Raw genomic sequence first — 20,647 nt, 5'->3', positions numbered from 1 at the left:
GGATACATCAATGGATTTTGGTGACCGGCAGCGATATTGGTGGTCGGTGGAGGCAGTCTTAAATAAAAAAAAATCAAAATTTTAATATTTTCAGTTTTATTTTTAAATTAATTCCTTTGTAGTAATTTTCAGTTTCTTTTACAATAACTAAAATAATAAAACTATAAAAATTCCATGAAAAAGTGTGGATAAACTTAAATGTTAATTCGATATAGAGGCCCCCATATGAAAGAGATTTTATGCCCAAACTGGATTTCTGGGCCACAGTTGTCCAATGTACTTATAGTTGAGCTTGGGCTTCTGAAATTGCATAAGAATGAGCTATCCGACTATGGCGGATTGTAGAACATCTCCACTTTGGCAAGGTAAAAGGCATATTGGGATTCCTGCACCTGTTTTCTTTTGGGTTAATTACATATAAAATCATCACCTTTATACGAAATTATAAAAATAACACGACTTTTAAAACGTGTCAATTCAGGGCATCACTTTTCATTTCTTTTCAAAAACAACATGGACATATTTTTTGATTAATTTTTGCTGACTTGGACATCCGATGGGAGTGCCACATGCCATGCCACGTCAGCAAAAGCGCAACTAAAAATATGCCCATATTTTTTTTTTGAAAAAGAAATGAAAGGTGGTGCCCTGAATTACGTGTTATTTTTGAAATTTCGTGTAAAGGTGATGATTTTATATGTAATTAACCCTTTTCTTTTGATATTAGATTTTTATATTTTAATTAATATTAAATACTTATAATTTAATTTTAAAAATATTGGGCGCCTTCTTTATAGAAGAGGCAATCAATATCAATTCAAATAAAAAATAATCAATTTACTCTCCTAAATTTTTTAAATTTAAATAATTTTTTTATTATTCTTTATTTTTAATAATTAAATTTTAATATTATTTATATTTTTAAATAAGTCAACTTATCGACAAATCTTTTAATGATTTATCACCTGTATTAATCAATATGTATGTTGGACAAGGAAAGCAATGTATAGGAGAATACATTTATGAGGCCTAGAATATAAACCATATAACCGTAAGCCGGACACCACATCAAACCCAAACACTAAAATAATGGGCTAGGTAGTCCATTTTATGTATATGTTCCACATTCTACTCATTTATTTCCAATGTGGGATTTACAATCACTTAATCTCAACAACCTCCCTCTTAAATGTGATACCCTTTCACATTGGATCACTCAACTTCCCTCGGCACTCGACTCCAGCTCGTGGGCATCCCGGAGTGGCTAGCAACACTCTCCGAGCTTTATATCCAGAGTCACCTTGTTCCACCCAGTTGAACTCTAATACCGCTGTTGAACCGGAAGGAGCGCAATGCATGGGAAAATACATTTATGAGACCTAGAATAGGAACCATATAACCGTATGTCGGACAACATATCAAACCCAAATCCTAAGATAATGGGTTAGGTAGTCCATTTCATGTATATGTTCCACATTCTACACATATCTTCCCAATGTGAAATTTTCAATCACACTTAATCTCAACATTGTCAAATCAAGAAGCTATACCCAATGCTACCAAATCATATGTTGCTGCCTCAATGGTTCATAAACAATGCCTTTTTGATCTCATTCCTTTAACTAATAAGAATTATGGTAATAAAAATAAACTACCAACAATCTATTTTACCTCGATTGAACTTCCAGCTACGGACAACCAGTTAGCTAATGCTTTAAAAGCTAAATTTATCTCGGGCCTATCATGTCTACCAATAATTAAAGTACATCAGTTCCTACGATTTGTGTTCTAAATCACGTGTATTTTCTCGTTATCCTTCAAGATCCTCAGGACATTGTAAAAGCGTTGGCTTGTGGTTCTCATTGAATTTGTAAGTCTTTGTTTCATTTATTCAAACGAACTCCTGAATTTGATCCTAAAAAGGAATTAACTCAAGCTGTCATTCCTTCCAAAAGAAATAATAGGCAGTTGAATGCAAATCATAATCAGTTCTCAGCTTTAAATTCTCAATGATTGAAAATTTCATTTGGAATGTCAAAAGCGTGGAAGAAAAGATAAGATTGCTTATATTAAATCAGTTATTAGATATCATAAATTATATCTTATTGTTCTTTTAAAACCTAAAACAAACCATGACAAGCTTCGAAGGTTAGCTTTCCAATTGGTTTTTCAGAATTATACTCATGGTGGTAGTATTAATAAGCATATATGGATTTCTTTGAAAATCTCAATTTCCACTAATCTTATTATTGCTAGTGATCAATTCTTATTTGCCAATATCATGATTAATGGTATTATCATATCTTTCTCAGTTTTCTTTATCTATGTTAGCTGTGATCGCATTACTAGGAATATTTATGGAGAGATATCCTTGCAAACATGAATCATGATGAACGTATTGTTTTAGCAACATTGTGATACAAATGCTTTTATTGGTCAGCACTATTATAGGAAGAAATCAAAAGCAACAATATAGGAAGAAATCTACGACAACAATATTTCCTCGTTAATTGTTTTATTTCTTTAAGTGTTTTATTTCTTTATTACTTCTATTAAAGTAGTTAGTCCTAAATAGGAGTCTCTTGTTTAGGATATATTTTCCTCTCTTATGTAGCCTATAAATAGGCCTTATGAAATAAATAAAATGTAACTTTTATTCTCTCAAAAATGAGTCTTTAAAAGGGGCTCTGTCAAAGACGAGTCAGTCAGATTAAATTCATAAAAATAGATTTGAAGGCAAATTAAATCGTGTCTAGACCTGTGACTAGATCATACGCTAAGGCACATAACATCTTGGTATCAAAGCCAATCGTCATGGGTAACTCAGAAAATTTAGCTACCAAACTGGATGCTTTTATGGAACAGATGGCTACACGACAACGTGCATTAGAAGAGCAGATGGCAGAATTATCAATTTCCTTTCGGGGAAAAGGCAATGGGTCTGGAAAAGATAAGGCTGAAGTGCAAGAGAGCGAAACCCATGGCTGCAGCAGAAGTTTCGGACATAAAGACAAATCTGAATCGCAATCTGGAGGATATATGGTGCCTAGATACTCCAAGATGGAATTTCCTACTTATGATGGCACAAATGACCCTTTAGGATGGCTAAAAAGATGTGAGAAATTCTTCATCAACCAAAGGATTGCTGAAGGAGATAAGGTAGGCTTAGCTGCTTTCCATCTTTTGGGTGAGGCACAATTGTGGTTTGATCAAGTAGAACAAGAGGAGGCAGAACTGAATTGGGGTCGATTTAGGGAATGTTGCCACATTCGATTTGGACCACCATTGAGTAATAACCCTCTTGGTGAACTAGCAAATTTGAAACATACCGGATCAGTTGAAGACTATCAACGCCAATTTCAATCCTTATTGGCAAGGACTTCAGATCTAACACCACGTCAACAAGTGAATCTTTTTACAGCCGGATTGAAAGAAGAACTCAGAATTGATATTGAGTTTCAGCAACCAGGGAATCTCGGAATTGCCATGAATTTAGCTCGAGCATTAGAGCGTAAGCAAAGAGTTTCACAAGGAACTTTAACCTCACGAGCAAATATGAGCTGGCCCAGTACCAAACCCCATAATAATGAACCTGCTGCCTCTGTTAACAGGAATTCAATTGTTCAAGGTGGTGGACAAATTGTAAAACCAGGTGGGAGCACTAATAGGGGGAGCTCTTCCGCGCAATTTATTAAAAGACTGACACGAGCAGAAATGGCTGAACGAAGGGCCAAAGGACTATGTTATAATTGTGATGAATCCTACAAATTAGGACACAGATGCAAAAGGTTATTCTGGATTGAGGTTCCGGATGATGATAACGAATCAGACAACGACATGGAAGCAGATCTTGAGATATCTCTAAACGCCATTAGTGGAACCCGTAATTCTCCTACTATGCAGTTATTGGAAAAAATATCAGGTGTTTCCGTTTCAGTGCTAGTGGATTCAGGCAGCACCCATAACTTCCTACGTGAGGGTTTGCTTCCTAGTTTGGGACTTGAGGTGTGGAAAAGACCAGGGCTGCAAGTTTGTGTGGCAAATGGGGAGCGTGTACCAAGCAAGGGCATCTGTAAGTCGGTATCAATTCAGGTTGCATATGACAATTTTTATGCCGACTTTTATACTATTCCATTAGAGGGATTCGATGTGGTTTTCGGGGTGAAATGGCTATGCACCCTTGGACCGATTCTATGGGATTTCAGTTCATTAACTATGAAATTCACCCTAAACGAGAAAGAGGTCTTGTGGCGAGGACATCCTCCTATAGCAGAACCACGACTTTGTTTGATGCAAAAGCAGAATTCAGCCACCATAATCATGGATAATTTATTGGATGAATTTGCAGAATTATTTATGGAGCCTACAGGTTTACCCCCCAGTCGCGAGAGTGACCACCGCATACCTCTTTTACCTGGGAAAGGACCTGTCTTAGTACGACCTTATCGATATCCACATTTTCAGAAAGATGAGATTGAGAAACAGTGCGCGCAGATGCTACAACAAGGGATCATCCAAACGAGTAGATCTCCATTCTCTTCCCCAGTCATTTTAGTAAAGAAACATGATGGTTCATGGCGCTTTTGTGTAGATTATCGTGAACTCAATGCTTGCACTGTTAAGGATAAATTTCCAATACCAATGGTGGATGAGCTGTTAGATGAACTCCATGGGGCACAATATTTTACCAAGCTGGATTTACGAGCGGGTTTCTTCCAAATCAGAATGGCACAATCAGATGTGGAGAAAACAACATTTAGAACTCACCATGGACACTTTGAATTCCTGATCATGCCCTTTGGGCTTACTAATGCACCTTCAACCTTTCAGAGTTTGATGAACAAAGTTTTCCGATCTCATTTGCGTAAGTTTGTATTGGTCTTTTTTGACGATATATTAATTTATAGCAAGACATGGGTTGAGCATATGCAACATGTACGAATAATTTTTGAACTCTTGCGCTCTAACATGTTGTTTTTAAAGAAATCCAAGTGTTTCTTCGGTGAGCCACAAGTTACCTATCTTGGGCATGTCATCCATTGAGCCGGAGTAGAAGTTGATGTCACAAAAATTACGGCCATCACTAATTGGCCAACTCCACAGTCCACCAAGGCTCTGCGGGGCTTTCTTGGATTAGCAGGTTACTATAGAAAATTTATCAAAGATTATGGGCAAGTGGCTGCACCTCTGACTAGTCTCTTGAAGAAAAATGCCTTTAATTGGAGTAGGGAAGCTGATGTCGCTTTCAATCATTTAAAAACTTCTCTCTCAACAGCTCCGGTTTTAAGATTACCCAAGTTTGAGGAAGAATTTGTGGTAGAATGTGATGCTTCTGGCAGCGGGTTTAGGGCTGTGTTACAACAGTCACATCACCCTATTGCCTTTTTCAGCGGCAAGATCGCAGATTGACACCTTAAGTTGGCTGCATATGAGCAAGAATTGATAGGATTGGCAAAGGCGGTATCTCATTGGCGGCCATACCTATGGGGTAGACATTTCCTCATCCGAACTGATCACTTTAGCCTCAAGTATTTGTTAGAACAACGTCTCACCACATCCCCACAACAGCATTGGATAAGCAAATTGATGGGGTTTGATTTTCGGGTGGAATTTAAGGCTGGAAAATTGAATAAAGCAGCAGATGCCTTATCCAGGCGAGACGAGAACTCTCTGCAACTCATGGCTCTCTCTTTTCCCAAAGTTGAAATTCTTGATGCTATTCGACAAGAAATTTCCGATTCTCAAGAATTGCTATTGTTGCAAAAACGTATTGAACTAGGTGAATTGGGAACAAATTGGGAGGTAAGAGATGGGCTGATTTTTTTATAAAGGAAAAGTATATCTTCTAGCTACATCTTTGCTTATTTCCACCATTATTTCAGCTATCCATGATATGGCTCATGAAGGTGGCCAAAAGACCATCCAACGCCTCCGTCAAGATTTCTATTGGAAGGGATTGAAGCGTGTTGTTATCGAATTTGTGCAGAATTGTTTGATATGCCAGCGTCACAAATGGCAAAATTTACAACCTGCAGGACTACTTCAACCTTTGACTATACCACAACAGGTTTGGGCTGACATCTCCATGGATTTTGTGGAAGGGTTACCTAAGGTTCGAGGTAAATCAGTTCTTATGGTGGTAGTTAACCGACTTTCCAAGTATGCTCATTTTTTACCATTGGCTCATCCATTTACTGCTATTTCCGTTGCTACTACCTTCTTTACCGAGGTATTCCGTCTTCATGGATTGCCTGAATCGATAGTCTCTGATCGAGACAAGGTTTTCCTTAGTATGTTCTGGAAAGAGTTATTTCGTCTTAGTGGTTCCAAGCTAGCTTTCTCTTCGGCCTACCATCCGCAATCTGATGGCCAAACGGAGGTTGTTAATCGCACAATTGAAATGTATCTGAGATGTTTGACTGGAGATAGACCACAACAATGGGTGGATTGGCTTCCATGGGCTGAATACTGCTATAACACCTCTTATCATACTTCTCTGGACACCACCCCCTTTCAGTTGGTTTATGGTAGGACACCTCCTCGACTTCTTTCTTATTCAGCAGGTTCTACACGAGTTGACGCAGTAGATAAAGTTCTCCAAGAGCGAGATGCTATACTCAAGACTGCTCGCGATAAACTTCAGCAAGCCCAACAAAGAATGAAGACCAGTTACGATTCTGGTCATAGAGAATTGAGTTTTGCGGTTGGAGAATGGGTATGGCTACGCCTTCAACCATACCGTCAGCTCACAATATCAAGACAAAAGTACCATAAACTTCTCCCAAAATATTTTGGCCCTTTCAAAGTTATGGCTAAGGTGGGATCTGTTGCTTACAAGCTTGAGCTTCCAGCGGGCAACCGAATTCATGATGTGTTCCATGTATCTCTACTCAAAGAATACAAGGGTCCTCCTCCGGTTGCTATGGGTAATTTGCCACCTGTATGTGATGGCAAGTCTTTGCCAACTCCACAAAAGATAATCCGCAATAGGCTCAATCGAGGTGAGTGGGAGCTGTTAGTAGTATGGGCAGGTTGTTCTCCTGAAGATGCAACATGGGAGCAGCTCAATCACTTCCAAGATGCTTATCCAGAATTTGAGCTTGAGGACAAGCTCATTGCCGGGATGGAAAGTGATGATACATATGCTTTTATTGGTCAGCACTATTATAGGAAGAAATCAAAAGCAACAATATAGGAAGAATTCTACAGCAACAATATTTCCTCGTTAATTGTTCTATTTCCTTAAGTGTTTTATTTCTTTATTACTTCTATTAAAGTAGTTAGTCCTAAATAGGAGTCTCTTGTTTAGGATATCTTTTCCTCTCTTATGTAGCCTATAAATAGGCCTTATGAAATAATGAAACATAACTTTTATTCTCTCAAAAATAAGTCTTTAAAAGGGGCTCTATCAAAGACGAGTCAGTCAGATTAAATTCATAAGGCACATAACACATTGTGACTAATAGTGATGAGAAAATTGGCAAGTGTGGTATATATATCAATGTTGCAAGAGATTTTAATGATTTTATTTTGGAAGGGTTTTTTTATTGATGCGGGTTATGTCGGATCGACATTTACTTGGTGTAATAATTTTACTCAAAGCCAACCGACTTGGGCGATACTTGATAGAGTTTTATTCAATAATAATTCTTAGATGCAACACCCTATAATTCAAGTAAGTATTCTCAAACAAGTTTTAGTGATCACTATCCTATGCACATTAGAGTCAAACCTTTTTAGGTATACTCTAAATCTTTTAAATTTCTTAAAATTTGGCTTACTCATGTTGATTTTGTGGACTTTGTCAGTGGGGTTTGGAACAGCTATAATCCAACGAGTGGTCTCATGAAAAAGTTTTATTCAAAGCTTAGTATAAGGCTTCAAAAGAGTGGAATTGAAATGTTATTGGAGTTGTAAACAAATCCAAATATAATGACATAGAAAATGGCCTCATTCAAAATTAGTCTATATTGGGTACGACTCTTTTTAAAGACTCCAAAGAGGATCTTAACATTGCTTTGAATAGGGCTGAGCTGTTATTGAATGAACAATCAAAAATTTATTGGCTTCAGGAGGGTGATAAAAACACTTCTTTCTTCCATTTCACTATTAAAAAAAATTCAGCAAAACCTCCTTCCAAGCTTAAGATGCCAAATGGTGAAATTTTAGATAAAATGATGATATTCAGTTGGCAACAATTTTTTACTTTCAGGATCTTTTTTTCTAGTGGAGGTTTTAATGATCCGAGCTTGTTCACCTCGATCATTAATCTCACCATTACTTCTACTCAAAATAATGATCTTACAAGATACCCGAATGAAAATGAAGTTTTTCAAGGTATTCAAAAATTAAATAAGGATTCGACACCTAAAAGTGATGGATATACATGAAATGTTTTCATTGGCTGTTGGGATATTATCAAAGCTGATTGCACTACTGCAGTTATTGATTTCTCATAGGAGGTCAAATCCTTAAAAACATTTCTAGTACCATTTTGGCGTTAATATCAAAAATTACTAATTTGTCATCCCTCTCTGACATGAGACTCATTAGTTTGTGTAACTGTTTTCACAAAATCATCTCTAGAATTATTAATACTAAGCTTTCTACTACCCTAACTCAAATTATAGGAGTGGAGCAGTTTGGTTTTATAAAAGGAAAAGTTTAGCCAATAGAATATATTTTGGCTCATGAATTAACTCAGCATAAAATTGACAATAAAGTTATTGTATGTAATTTGATTACGAAGATTGATATGTCTAAATCATATGATAGAGTAGAGTGGAATTCTTTAATTTGTACTCTTTGATTACATGGATCTCTGAGATATTTATTGATAACATTTACTGTACACTCTCTAATAACTGGTACTCTATTGCTGTAAATGGTGAAAAATTTGATTTTTTCAATCAATAAGGGGAATCAGACAAGTATCCTCTTTCTCCGAGTTTGTTTGCTATTGTCATGGATACTTTGAGCAGACATATTAAGAAGGAGATTTTGCTCTCTTGTCATAACCCAAAATATTGAACCAAGATCGGCGTTAGGGAATGGGAGTGATAGCTCCGAAATCCATAATAAGCCTAACAATTCTCTATAAATTTTATTCGCTTTTAACTTAAAATGTAATTAAACATTCACTTTTAAAAAGATTGACTTTATTATATACAACATCAGAGTTTAACCACTTAAATATTATTATACAAAAATCATAAAAAACTAGACTACTGCTGATATCGAAAATCTTCTTTCAAGTATTGTATAAAAATGACTTATGAGAAATTATAACTTTGGAATCTTTCTTCAAACCAAATCTTTCTTTTCCTGAAAAACAAATTGGAGGGATAATGAGGTTAGTATTAAAGTAAGTGAGTGCATATTATTACTAGTAAATATTACATAAAATGGAAAACATTTAAAACTCTTTTTATGTATTTTGAAAAAAACTTTGAAAATATTTACGTAAATAGTTTCATGAATAAACTCACTAAAACCTTGCATTAACTATACTCTTTGACTTTCAAATAATAGTCATAGTTTCTTAATCTCACGCGCTTAAACATAGATAGCACAACCAACCGATGTGAACTACTCGCTTGGACATCGATACCACAATCAACCGATGTAATTTATATGTCTGACAGCAAATGTAAACCCAACCAATGTAATTTAAACGGCTGACATCGATAGCAAAGCAAATAGATGTAATCTAAACACCGGATATCGATAGCAAAATCAATACGCCTGACATCGATAACAAAACCAACTGATTTCGACTAACTATATCGGATCGATAGTATAACCAACCGATCTTTCCTATTCGTGTCGCATGGTCGCTCTCATTTCTTAAATCTTATGCAATATACCATGGACCATAACTCAATGTATAACATGCATTTTTCCACATACATATCGACCAAGACATGTTTCAAATCATATATATATATATATATATATATATATATGCATGTTTTTCAAAGCATAACATGTATCCATGTAGCACTACAACATATATCAAAAGTAGCATACTTTTCTAATATTTAAAAGTAATAACATATACTCACAGCGCTCGCTTATTCCAAATCCAAACTCAATTATCGTTCCAGTCCCGAGACTTTGAGCTTATCTGATCTATACATTATTCACGTATTAATACACGTAATTAGCATTATGAGATTTGAAATCCTAATCTTTAGGATTTAATCAAAACTGAATCCACGTTATTAAATAAAATAATGTTTACAAACTTTTATATCTTTTTATAATTAATTAATTGATTATCGATTTGAGCTCTGATTGAAAGCAGTTTTCCTTTTCTCGTTGGTCGAATTCATAGTTTTCGGAGTCAAACAATCAACAATACTAAATTAACTTTAAACTTTCAAATTCTAACTTTATATCCTTAGCAATACGTCAAATTACGCACGACGTTCACTATTCGATTTTAAGAGTTTACATAAGCATTGTTTAAACTTCAATAATTTTTATCTCACAACCGTGCATAATTAGCATATAGAAATTTACAAAAAAGACTCAACATAATTTATGGTATTTAATAAAAATATAAAAACATATTTTATGGACCAGACCTACTTCTGCCGCTGTCAGCGTAAGTTCAGGTCCAGAAATTGCAGAACATATCTACTAGAGGTTAGAATCTCACTTACGTGGTTAGTTCGAGTTAATTCTTTCAGAATCGCCGTGAAATTAGCCCGGAAGTTGGAAAACCGCCGCCACCGCCGTCCACCGCTGTTCATCCTCCTCCGCCATCGCCGCCATTGCTGATCTATCATTCTATGGTTCTCGATACCTCTGAGTCCATTTCCAGTGTCAAAACGGAGAGAAAACGGATCATGACGATAACATGACGTTCTGGACAAAAACTTCAATCACGGTTCTGATATGTTTTTCGGTCGAATTTTGCAAAACAAAAAAATAGAGTAGAAGAGGACGTCAATTGCTTCGATTTGACATAAAGAACGTCAGATTCCAATGTCGGAACTAAGAGATACGAGCCGGAGAAGTTCGACATTTTCAAACCCGCTTTGTAGAGGATTCGAACGGTTAAAATTAAATTTAACCATATTCAGTCCATATAGAGGGGAATAAGATGGCTAAAAGGTCTATTTCAATCCTCCTTTATTTCTCTTTATCTCTAATTGGTCCTTGTACTTTATTTTTGCTTTCTTTACAATTAAACTTTAACGAGCCAATTATTTTTAGAAATTCCGTATAACTTATTTACGTATCCAAAATTTAAAATAATCACTTGTCATTTTAAAGGACTCTATAAATTTATAGTATTCATGGTTCTATTTTAAATTGTAATTATTTAAAATAGATTAGAACCACGACCTAGAAAAATTATTTACTTTTAGTGTGTGAACTATTATTTTCTTAACCTCATTCATTTATCAATTTATCGGCCACTAAAATACTTAATCATTTAATGATTAAGTTTTAAGCCAATCCTTATTATTATTATTATTATTATTATTATTTATTATATAAATATTCCTTTTATTCTTATCCATTTACGCATATAATATACGTAATTATTTTCTTTATTATTTTTTAAATATTATTTCGAATTTTTCAAATTATGACATTTTAATTTCGGAGATTTATTGTCTAAAACTTTTAACTCATCTTTAAATCAAAATTTACTTATCCTTCTTATAATATAAATTTCATTTTTATACAAAAAATAACACATATCCCAACGGAATTTAAACGTTACGTACATCACACGTCGGATTCTTCAAGCTTTTAGAACTATAAAATAAAATTAAGACTTCTCCAAGCTAAAACGTTCAAAATAATGAATAAGCTATTGAAAACTGTGAACTAGCTTGAAACTTGCGGGTATAAGTTAAAAAAGAAATCTTTTTAAAAATTTAATAAATACCAAAAAATAGAATATTCAATGTAGTTTAAATATAAAAACACGTCAAATATATATCTTAAATATACTAATTATTCATCAAAAAAAATTAAGTAAAATGGAGCAAGTAAACAAAAGTGGTTCAGCTACACACCTACTTCTCAAGGTTCCCTTGAGAGTTAGCTTTAATCGGGCAAAAGACAAATATATATCTTAAATATAGTCTACCCAGAGAGCAAAATTATGTTACTTTGATATATATATATATATATATATATATATAGTTACTGTTCAGTTTCTTCCATCATAAAAATAAATCACTCTTTTTCTTCAAAACAATAAGTAAAAAAGAATGCCTTATAACTATTTATAGAAAGGCCTAATCACTCAAAAAACTCTCACCTTTAATTTTTTTTTTCAATTCCATCCCGACGTTAAAAATTTGTCAATTTTATCCACTTTTGAATTTTCCATTTTCAATTGTACCCCAATTTTTTAATTTTTGTTAATATTTTAACTTAAATGATGAAATCATTCAATTAACTAAATTAAACATGAAATTAAATTCTTTTTTATTCAAAAAAAGTACAAATAAGTCCTTTATTTTTAAAAACTAACTAAAACCCATAATCATATTAACACTAACTTAAATTCTTAATTAATTTTACTAAATTTAAATAAATTTTAAAAACGTACAATTAATATATGCTAGACATGGAGAATGTTTTAAACAAATTTACAAACGAAAAAGACGTTAATTTAATTTTTCAGGGTACAATTGAAACACAAAAATTCAAAATAGGATAAAATTAACAAATTTTCAACGTCAGGGTATGATTGAAAAGGGGCTAAAAGGTCGGGGGTTTTTAAAACATTAGACCTTATAGAAATGAGTACAAGTAATATTAGTGACCAATAAACTGAATTCATTTTGGATGCTTGGTGGGACCATAATGGTTTTGACAGCTTTGTAGAGGAAAGTTGGGGTTCGGTTTGTAGAGAATCAAACAATCTGATTCAACGTCTTCGCGACCTCTGGAGTAAGATCAGAGTATGGAACTTAGAGGTTTTTGGGGACCAAAACCAGAAAATTCGGGAACTCTCGGAGATGATTCTAGCTAAGGAATTAGCTACATAATCGAGGTTATGGTCAGAAGAAGAAAGAGCAGAAATTACCAACTTAAAGGCAGAATTATGGGAAGCTGAAAAAAGGGTGAAATCTCTTTGGCTCCGAAAATCGCGGCTGAAATGGAACTTGGAGGGAGACAAAAATACAAGGTTTTTCCATGGCATAGCTTCTGCTCTCTACAGGAATAATTATATTTCCACTATCGCAGTGGATGGAACTACCTTTTCTGAGCCAAAAGACATCAGACTCTACATTAGACAATTTTATACCAAATTGTATAGTCAGCACGAAGGTGTCAGATTTGACATCTCTAGTCTTGATTTTCGGCAGATTAATGATGTACAGGCAGAATTATTGGTGAAACCTTTTGAAGAGATTGAAATCTTAACTACTCTTTCGTCGTGTGGAGAAAAGAAAGCGCCTGGCCCGGATGGTTTCAACTTTTTCTTTTATCGGAGAGCATGGCATGTGATGAAGAGAGATATTATGGAACTTTTCTTGAATTTCTATAGATTTAATACTCTTCCCAAAGGTATTAATTCTTCTTTTTTGGTTCTGGTTCCTGAGGTGGCGGGTTCGTCGAACATCAAGGATTATCGTCCTATCAGTTTAATCCATGGCCTTTTTAAGCTGGTATCTAAGGTTCTAGCTCGGAGATTAGCGCCTTTGCTTTCGAATGTGATTTCTGAGAATCAACATGCATTCCTAAAAGGGAGAAGTATTTTGGAATGTTCAATGATAGCAAATGAATTGATTCATGTGGCTACCAGGAGATAGGAAAAGTTACTTGTCTTAAAGCTTGATTTTCATAAGGCTTTTGATAGTATAGATTGGGAGTATCTTTTCTCGGTTATGCGTTGTATGAATTTTCCGACCAAGTGGGTTGAGTGGATATCTTGTTGTTTATCTTCTGCGACTACTTCGGTGCTTGTTAATGGTAGTCCTTCTGACCAGATTAAGCTGAAGAGGGGGGTGCGCCAGGGGGATCCAATTTCGCCGTATCTATTCCTTATTGCTGTAGAGGGGCTTAAACGCATTCTTGACAGGTCTGGGGAGTTAGGATTTACCAATGGGTTTCGGTTCTCAGCTGAGCATGATCCTATCTCGTTACTTCAATTTGCGGATGACACAATTTTGTATATACCTTATGACAGGGAGCAGCTTAGAAACTTGATTCAGATTCTTTGTTGCTTTGAGTTGATTTCGGGATTGAACATTAATTATTATAAAAGCTCAATTATGGGAGTTAATATCGATGAGATGGACTTGTTAGATGCAGCGCAGATGGTTGGTTGTATTGTAGAGAAGTTGCCAATCAAGTACCTTGGTTTACCTCTCGCAAGTCGAAAGCTCTCTGCTGGTTCTTGGGATTTTGTGATGGAACGTTTTAAGTCACGGCTGGCTCTCTAGAAGGGTTCTTACTCTCTCCTGCAGGAAGGTTAGTGCTTAGCAAGTCGGTTCTTTTCAGTATTCCTGTTTACTTTATGTCTCTATTCAGTATGCCTGCCGTGGTTCAACAACAATTGGAGTCGTATATGATACAGTTCCTCTGGAAGGGTGATATTTCGTCTCGTGCTTTGAGTAAAGTCCCTTGGAAAGTCATTTGTCAAAGTTTTAAGGAGGGAGGTCTGGGTATTCATAATCTTAAAGTCAGGAATCAGAGTCTGCTGTTTAAATGGATTTGGAAAATTAGAATTAGTAATGGACCTTCTCTTTGGTTCAATGTTGTTTCTAGTTGTTCTTGTATTGATGGTTGAGATTTTTTGCTGAATGGAGATGTCAAAAAAATGTCTTTTATTTGGAAAGATATTAAAAAATCTTGTTGCAATGATAAACATGTCTGGGGAGTTTTCATTGGCAATTTGGTTTATAATATAGGTGAAGGAAATTCTATTTCTCTATGTAATGACAATTGGATGGGGAATGGTCCGGTAAACTTATTGTTTCCTCGATTATTTAATCTCTCAAATCAAAAACAAGTTGCTATAAATGTTGTTTGGAGAGACGGGTGGAGATGGCGTTGTCGTTTGAGAGTTATCTTGGCTTAACGATTTCCTTGCTGTTTTCAATACGCTAACTCCTCGTCCAGGTCAAGTAGATAAAATTGGTTGGAATCTTAAGTCAAAAATATTCACAGCAGCTTCATTCTGTCGCATTTTAGCTGCTGCCGGTAACGGAAATTCTGCTATGCAATCTGCTTCTGCTTCTGTTGCTGGTCACGTGAACCAGGCTGCTCTAACAAGGGAAACCACCGATGTTGTAGAGGGAAGGGAAGGAATTGAAGCTTTCAACCAGGGTGATGTTGATGGTCGGGGTTTGTTGATCAGGATGGGTGTTGTTGGGACTGTTTCCGGGCAATTATTCACAGCAGATGCTGAGCTTGAAAATGGTGCTGCTGAGCGGGTTTTGAGGTGCATAAATGTGGTTATTGGAGCTGATAACAGTGGACCAAGGATGACTAGACAGAATGAGGAGGAACAGGGAGCTGCTAGTTCAGTTATTTTATCTCCTTTCGCTTATGTTTAGAGTTCAAAAGCGCCGCCGAGAGTTAAATTCTTCCTTTGGTTAGCATTGCACAATAGAGTACCCTCGCTAGATTTCTTGGTTTCTCGATCAATTATTCGCGTGGAGAGCTCCTTCTGTACTCTTTGCGATGTGTTAGAATCGCAAGACCACATTCTCATCCATTGTGGTTTCGCGAGAGGTATTTGGTGTGACATTTTGCGAAAACTTGATATTTGTTGGATCTTCCCGTCTTCTTTTAGAGATTTCATGTTGCAATGGCAGTCTATTATTTCGAGAGGCTACCACTGGCAACTATGACAAATTTTATGGTGTCTAGTGGTTTGGGAGGTATGGAAATGCAGGAACGAGAGTGTTTTTCAGAACAAGTTGCAGGATAAGGAAGTAGTAATTTATAACTGTTTCTCAAAAGCAGTTTTTCATTACAAGTGTAGCAATAAGGACTTTTCTTATTCGGGTATGGATTTCTTCCGGAACCCTTCTTGTATTTTTTCGGTAGTTTGTGACTTTTAGCCTTTCTCTTAGCCATAGCCTCTAGTAGGGGTGAGCAAAAACCGAACCGGACTGAGAAACCGAACCGAACCAGACCGAAATAGACTATGGAGTGGTTTATATGGTGTATATGGGTTGGTTTGGATTGTGATTTTTAAAAATCACGGTTTGCGGTTCTGGTTTGGTATTAAGGCACTGTTAACCACGGTTAACCGAAAACCGAGGAACAAAATGGCGACGTTTTGATATATAAGGGGGAGGGGTGATTTTGGTATTTTCCTAACCTAAAAACGCAACCCTAATCTGCTAACCCGCCATTCATTTCACTCGCAGCCTCATTTCTCTCAAACTCTCATCTCTCTCTAGAAAGCTCTCGCCTCTCTCATCGTTTCTCTCTGAAACCCTAAAAATGAAACCCTAATCTCTCATTTCTCTGATGCAAATCTCTCTCATTTCTTTCATTATCACCTTGATAATGGATTAAACATTTTTTCTGGCTGTTCCAAATCCATCTATTGGTAATGGATTCAACACTTCGTCGTTTGTTCTAATGGGTTCCAGTTTGTTCTTATCTGTTCTAATAAAGCTTTCTTATCTTTTGCATGTTAAATTTCTGGTTCTAAGAGTTTTAATCGACAAATTTTGTGAAGAAATACTTGAACTTTAAGGTAATTTCGGTCGATTCAAAGGTTTATTTTTTTTATTTCTTGTTTATATTTCCTTTAATGTACTGGATCTAAGATTTTTTCTATCTTTTGGTGGTTTTGGTTGCAGATCTGGTATTTCTTAACAAAGTGACTCGATTTATTTGAGGTATAGCCGAGTCTAATATGCTTTGGTTCTTTTAGTTTGTTTATTCTGGTTTTAATTTGGGTTTTTGAACATATTTGCTCTGTTTTCTTATGAATTTTGTTCCTGACTGTTTTTTTTGCCTTTCATGAACAATAACTCGAAGGGTATTTGGAAAATACTTCAGTGGAAGCTTTCTTTGATCTGTTATAAGGTAATATGTCTCTTGTTTCATTATTTATGTGGTTCTGGAAGTTTAATGTGAATTTGTTATTCATACTGTTCTTGGTACTTGTTTCATGTCTGATGATCTAGAAGATTAATTGGAAAATACTTCGGTCGAAGCTTTGTTTGATCATTTATAAGGTAATATGTCTCTTTTTGTGATTCTGAAAGTTTATTGTGATTTGTGAATTTTGATTCAAACTGTTTGGTGCTTGTTTCATGTCTGATCCTTTATGTTATGGATTTCATTTTGTAGATGGAGTCTGTAATTGATATAGCTACCCAGCTTGAGCCTGGAATTGGCCAAGAAACAGCTAGTGTGGAAGCTATACCTAGCCCTAGTCCTATTCCTGTGGTGGATGATACACCTGCTGACCCAGCTGTTGCTGGACAAACTGCAAATGTGGAAGCAAATTCAAGAAAAAGAAAAGAGTATGTGCAGAGGTCAGTAGTGTGGGATCATTTTGAATCGATCAAAGATGGCAAAGGTGTTATTATGCAAGCAAAATGCAAATATTGTGCTCGTATATATAACTGCAATGCTAAAAAGAATGGGACTTCCACTCTGAGGACTCACATGATGAAATGCACTAAACACCCTCACTCTATGGAAACCAGGCAAGCTCTTCTTTCTTTCCAACCTGTGTCAAATGTTGGTCTTGCTGGTGGTTCTGAAATGTTTAGTCTTACTGCTTGGAAGTTTGATCAGGATTTAGTTAGGCAGGCTCTTGCATATATGATAGTTGTTGATGAACTACCTTTTAAATTTGTTGAGAAGGAGGGGTTTAGGAAGTTAATGAGTGTTGCTTGTCCAATATTTAAAATTCCTTCTAGATTCACTGTGAACAGAGATTGCTATAGTATGTTTGTTGAGGAGAAGTTGAAACTGAAAAAGATTTTTAAAACTAGTACACAAAGAGTCAGTCTAACTAGTGATTGCTGGACTTCTAATCAAAGACTTAATTATATGTGCATCACTGCCCACTATATTGATCATGATTGGAAGCTAAATAAAAAGACAATTTCTTTTGTCCCTTGTTCTAAACATAAGGATGAGTATCTGTCTAAGGCAATGGAAGCTTGTTTGCAAGAGTGGGGGGTTAAAAATATTTTTTCTGTAACTCTGGATAATGCTGAAAATAACACTGCTGCTATGACTTTTTTTATGAAAAAAATGCTGAGTTGGGGTACTACACCTGAAAGATGCAAGTATGCACACATGAGATGTATAGCTCACATTGTCAATCTTGTTGTTTCTGATGGCATGAAAGAGTCCAGTTCTTTGTTTGAAAAGGTTAGGATGGCAGTTAGATATATTAAGAATTCACCACTTAGGTTGAGTAAATTTAAAGAATGTAAACTGTCTACGGAAACTGAAACTAAGCGTTCCTTGTGTCTTGATGTGCCAACTAGATGGAATTCAACATATCTTATGTTGAGTACTGCTTTATTATATCAGAAAGTGTTTGAAGAGTATGAGGATGTGGAGTCCAGTTTTAAAAAAGACTTAGGTGATGATGTGCCTAGTTTTAGTGATTGGGAAAATGTTAGAGAGTTGTGTAGTATGTTAGAATGCTTTTATAAAATGACATTGAGAATTTCTGGTTCTCTTTATGTGACTGCTAAAAACCATTTGAATGAGATTTCTGATGTGTGTACTATTCTACAAGATTGGATGGCTTCTACTGATGTGTCTGTCAGATTAATGGGTACTAGAATGAAAGCTAAGTTTGACAAGTATTGGGGTGATCCTTTGGTTATGAATAAAATGATTTTCTTTGCTAATATTTTGGATCCTAGGGATAGGATTATGTATATGGAGTATACCCTTAAGCAAATGTATGGCTCTGTAAATGGCAAATTCTTGTTCACTAGTTTGGTTCATGATTTGAGTCTGTTATTTGATGATTATGATGTGCAATACAAGAAAGAACTAGCTGGTACTGGCCAGAGTAGCAGTCCTTCTAAATATCCAGGCCAGTTTTCTCAAGCTACTTCTGTGTTGAAAGAAAGATTCATGCAGCAAATGATGGAGACTGGATGTGTGGGTGGAAGCCAAAAAACTGAATTAGATATATACCTAAGTGAGGCAGTTGTTCTTAATAATGACAAATTTGATATTTTGAGTTGGTGGAAGTTCAATTCTCAAAGATTTCCAGTCCTCTCTAGAATGGCCAGAGATATACTTGCAGTACCAGTCTCCACAGTTGCTTCAGAGTCTGCTTTTAGCACTGGTGGCAGAGTGCTTGATGATTTTAGGAGTTGTCTAACTCCTAAGATTGTGGAGGCTTTGATTTGCACTCAAGATTGGCTTAGAGACCCATCAAAGCCTGTTTCTGTTGAGCAGACTTTGGAAGAGTTAGAAGAGCTAGAAGAAGGTAATTATTTCAGTTTTTAAGTTTTCTTTTTTTAACTTTTTACTTTTCAACTTCTGCTATTAACTGTGTTTATTTTCTTTTCAGGGTTTCAAGATGCAGCAAATGATTAATAGTTTGTCTATAAGACTATAACTATTTAATCTTTCATTTACTTGATGAATGTTTGCTTTGAATACCTGACCTGGTGGAAGCTGCTTGCTCCTATTCTGATGCCTTTTACTTATTCTCTGTTTCCCTTTTGATACTACTGAAATGCTTGCATACTTAGACTTAGACATTGTAGAGATCTGCTTGTGGTTTGTCTTGCTGTTTAACTTGGCCTGATTTCTCTGTCTAAGACCCTAGGTATTAGTATGCTAATGGCTATGATGAATGCTTGCCTATCTAAGTTAGAATGCTTTAGGTTGTAAACTGTGAGGCACTTGTTTTTGTGTTGCCACCTTTTTATGATCTTTGGTATTTTATGCTTGATATACACTGCAAATCTGAGTCTTTCTGTCTTAGTATGCTAAATGGCTATGATGAATGCTTCCACATCCAAGTTGTAATTGCTTTAGGTTATAAACTGTGAGGCACTTGTTTTTGTGTTGCCACCTTTTTATGATCTTTGGTTTATTATACTTGATTTACTCTATCTGAGCCAAATTTAGCAAATTGACATTGATGAGATCTGTTGAGTAGTTTGCTGTGTAGTGAAAATACTTGTGGATTTCTCTGTCTTATGCTAAATTTTCATTTCTGTTCTTGGCTATGATGAAGCTTCCATTGCATGTTCTATTACTTTATGCTATTTTCAGCACAAAATAAGATAAAATGCTATATATAGCACATATTATTGAATTCACTTCATTGCAAAATGCTAAATTTATAATTTTATAAGTGATTATTATTGTTGATGGCTAATCTATAAATAATTTAGATATAAAAGAATTTGACATATGCTAAACTTTCTAACAAATTTATCACAAAGTTTAGCATACGTCAAATTTAGCATATGAAACAGAAATACAACGAATATATTTGTTTATGCTGAATACTAAATTATAGCATTGTGACATATTTTTAACATTAAAGCAGAGAGGTCTTAAGTTATTATTCTCAGCAGATTTTCTAGTCTTTGTTATCATCGATATACAAGAAGCTAGATAAATTGGCCTTTACCCAACATTAAATTCCACTTGTAATTAAAAAAATCATAGTGCATGCTTCAAATTTAAGAAGAGTTGG

The 20,647-nt window shown here is 35.4% G+C and overlaps 3 protein-coding genes across 3 annotated transcripts; all 3 read left to right on the top strand.

Annotated features, from left to right (window-relative positions):
- The first annotated feature begins 2,657 nt into the window (after nt 1-2,657).
- Nucleotides 2,658-5,825, top strand: LOC126659795 (uncharacterized). The gene has a single exon (XM_050353124.1). The coding sequence runs from the start codon at nt 2,815-2,817 to the stop codon at nt 5,041-5,043; it is 2,229 nt and encodes a 742-aa protein (XP_050209081.1). The 5' UTR covers nt 2,658-2,814; the 3' UTR covers nt 5,044-5,825.
- Nucleotides 5,826-13,874: 8,049 nt separating this feature from the next.
- On the top strand, nt 13,875-14,770 carry LOC126661917 (uncharacterized). The gene is made up of 3 exons (XM_050355798.1): nt 13,875-14,373; nt 14,448-14,451; nt 14,512-14,770. Exons 1-3 carry the CDS (start codon nt 13,875-13,877, stop codon nt 14,768-14,770), a joined length of 762 nt encoding a protein of 253 aa, XP_050211755.1.
- A 1,023-nt stretch (nt 14,771-15,793) lies between these two features.
- LOC130014972 (zinc finger BED domain-containing protein RICESLEEPER 2-like) lies at nt 15,794-20,178 on the top strand. The gene is made up of 6 exons (XM_056104163.1): nt 15,794-15,866; nt 16,803-16,807; nt 16,984-17,031; nt 17,133-17,183; nt 17,299-19,420; nt 19,505-20,178. Exons 1-6 carry the CDS (start codon nt 15,794-15,796, stop codon nt 19,528-19,530), a joined length of 2,325 nt encoding a protein of 774 aa, XP_055960138.1. The 3' UTR covers nt 19,531-20,178.
- The last annotated feature ends 469 nt before the right edge of the window (nt 20,179-20,647 follow it).

Source organism: Mercurialis annua, linkage group LG8 (genome assembly GCF_937616625.2).
Source record: "Mercurialis annua linkage group LG8, ddMerAnnu1.2, whole genome shotgun sequence".
Taxonomy (NCBI): Eukaryota; Viridiplantae; Streptophyta; class Magnoliopsida; order Malpighiales; family Euphorbiaceae; genus Mercurialis; species Mercurialis annua.
Note: the sequence above shows the minus strand (reverse complement) of the source record. Positions and strands in the feature narration are given on the sequence as shown.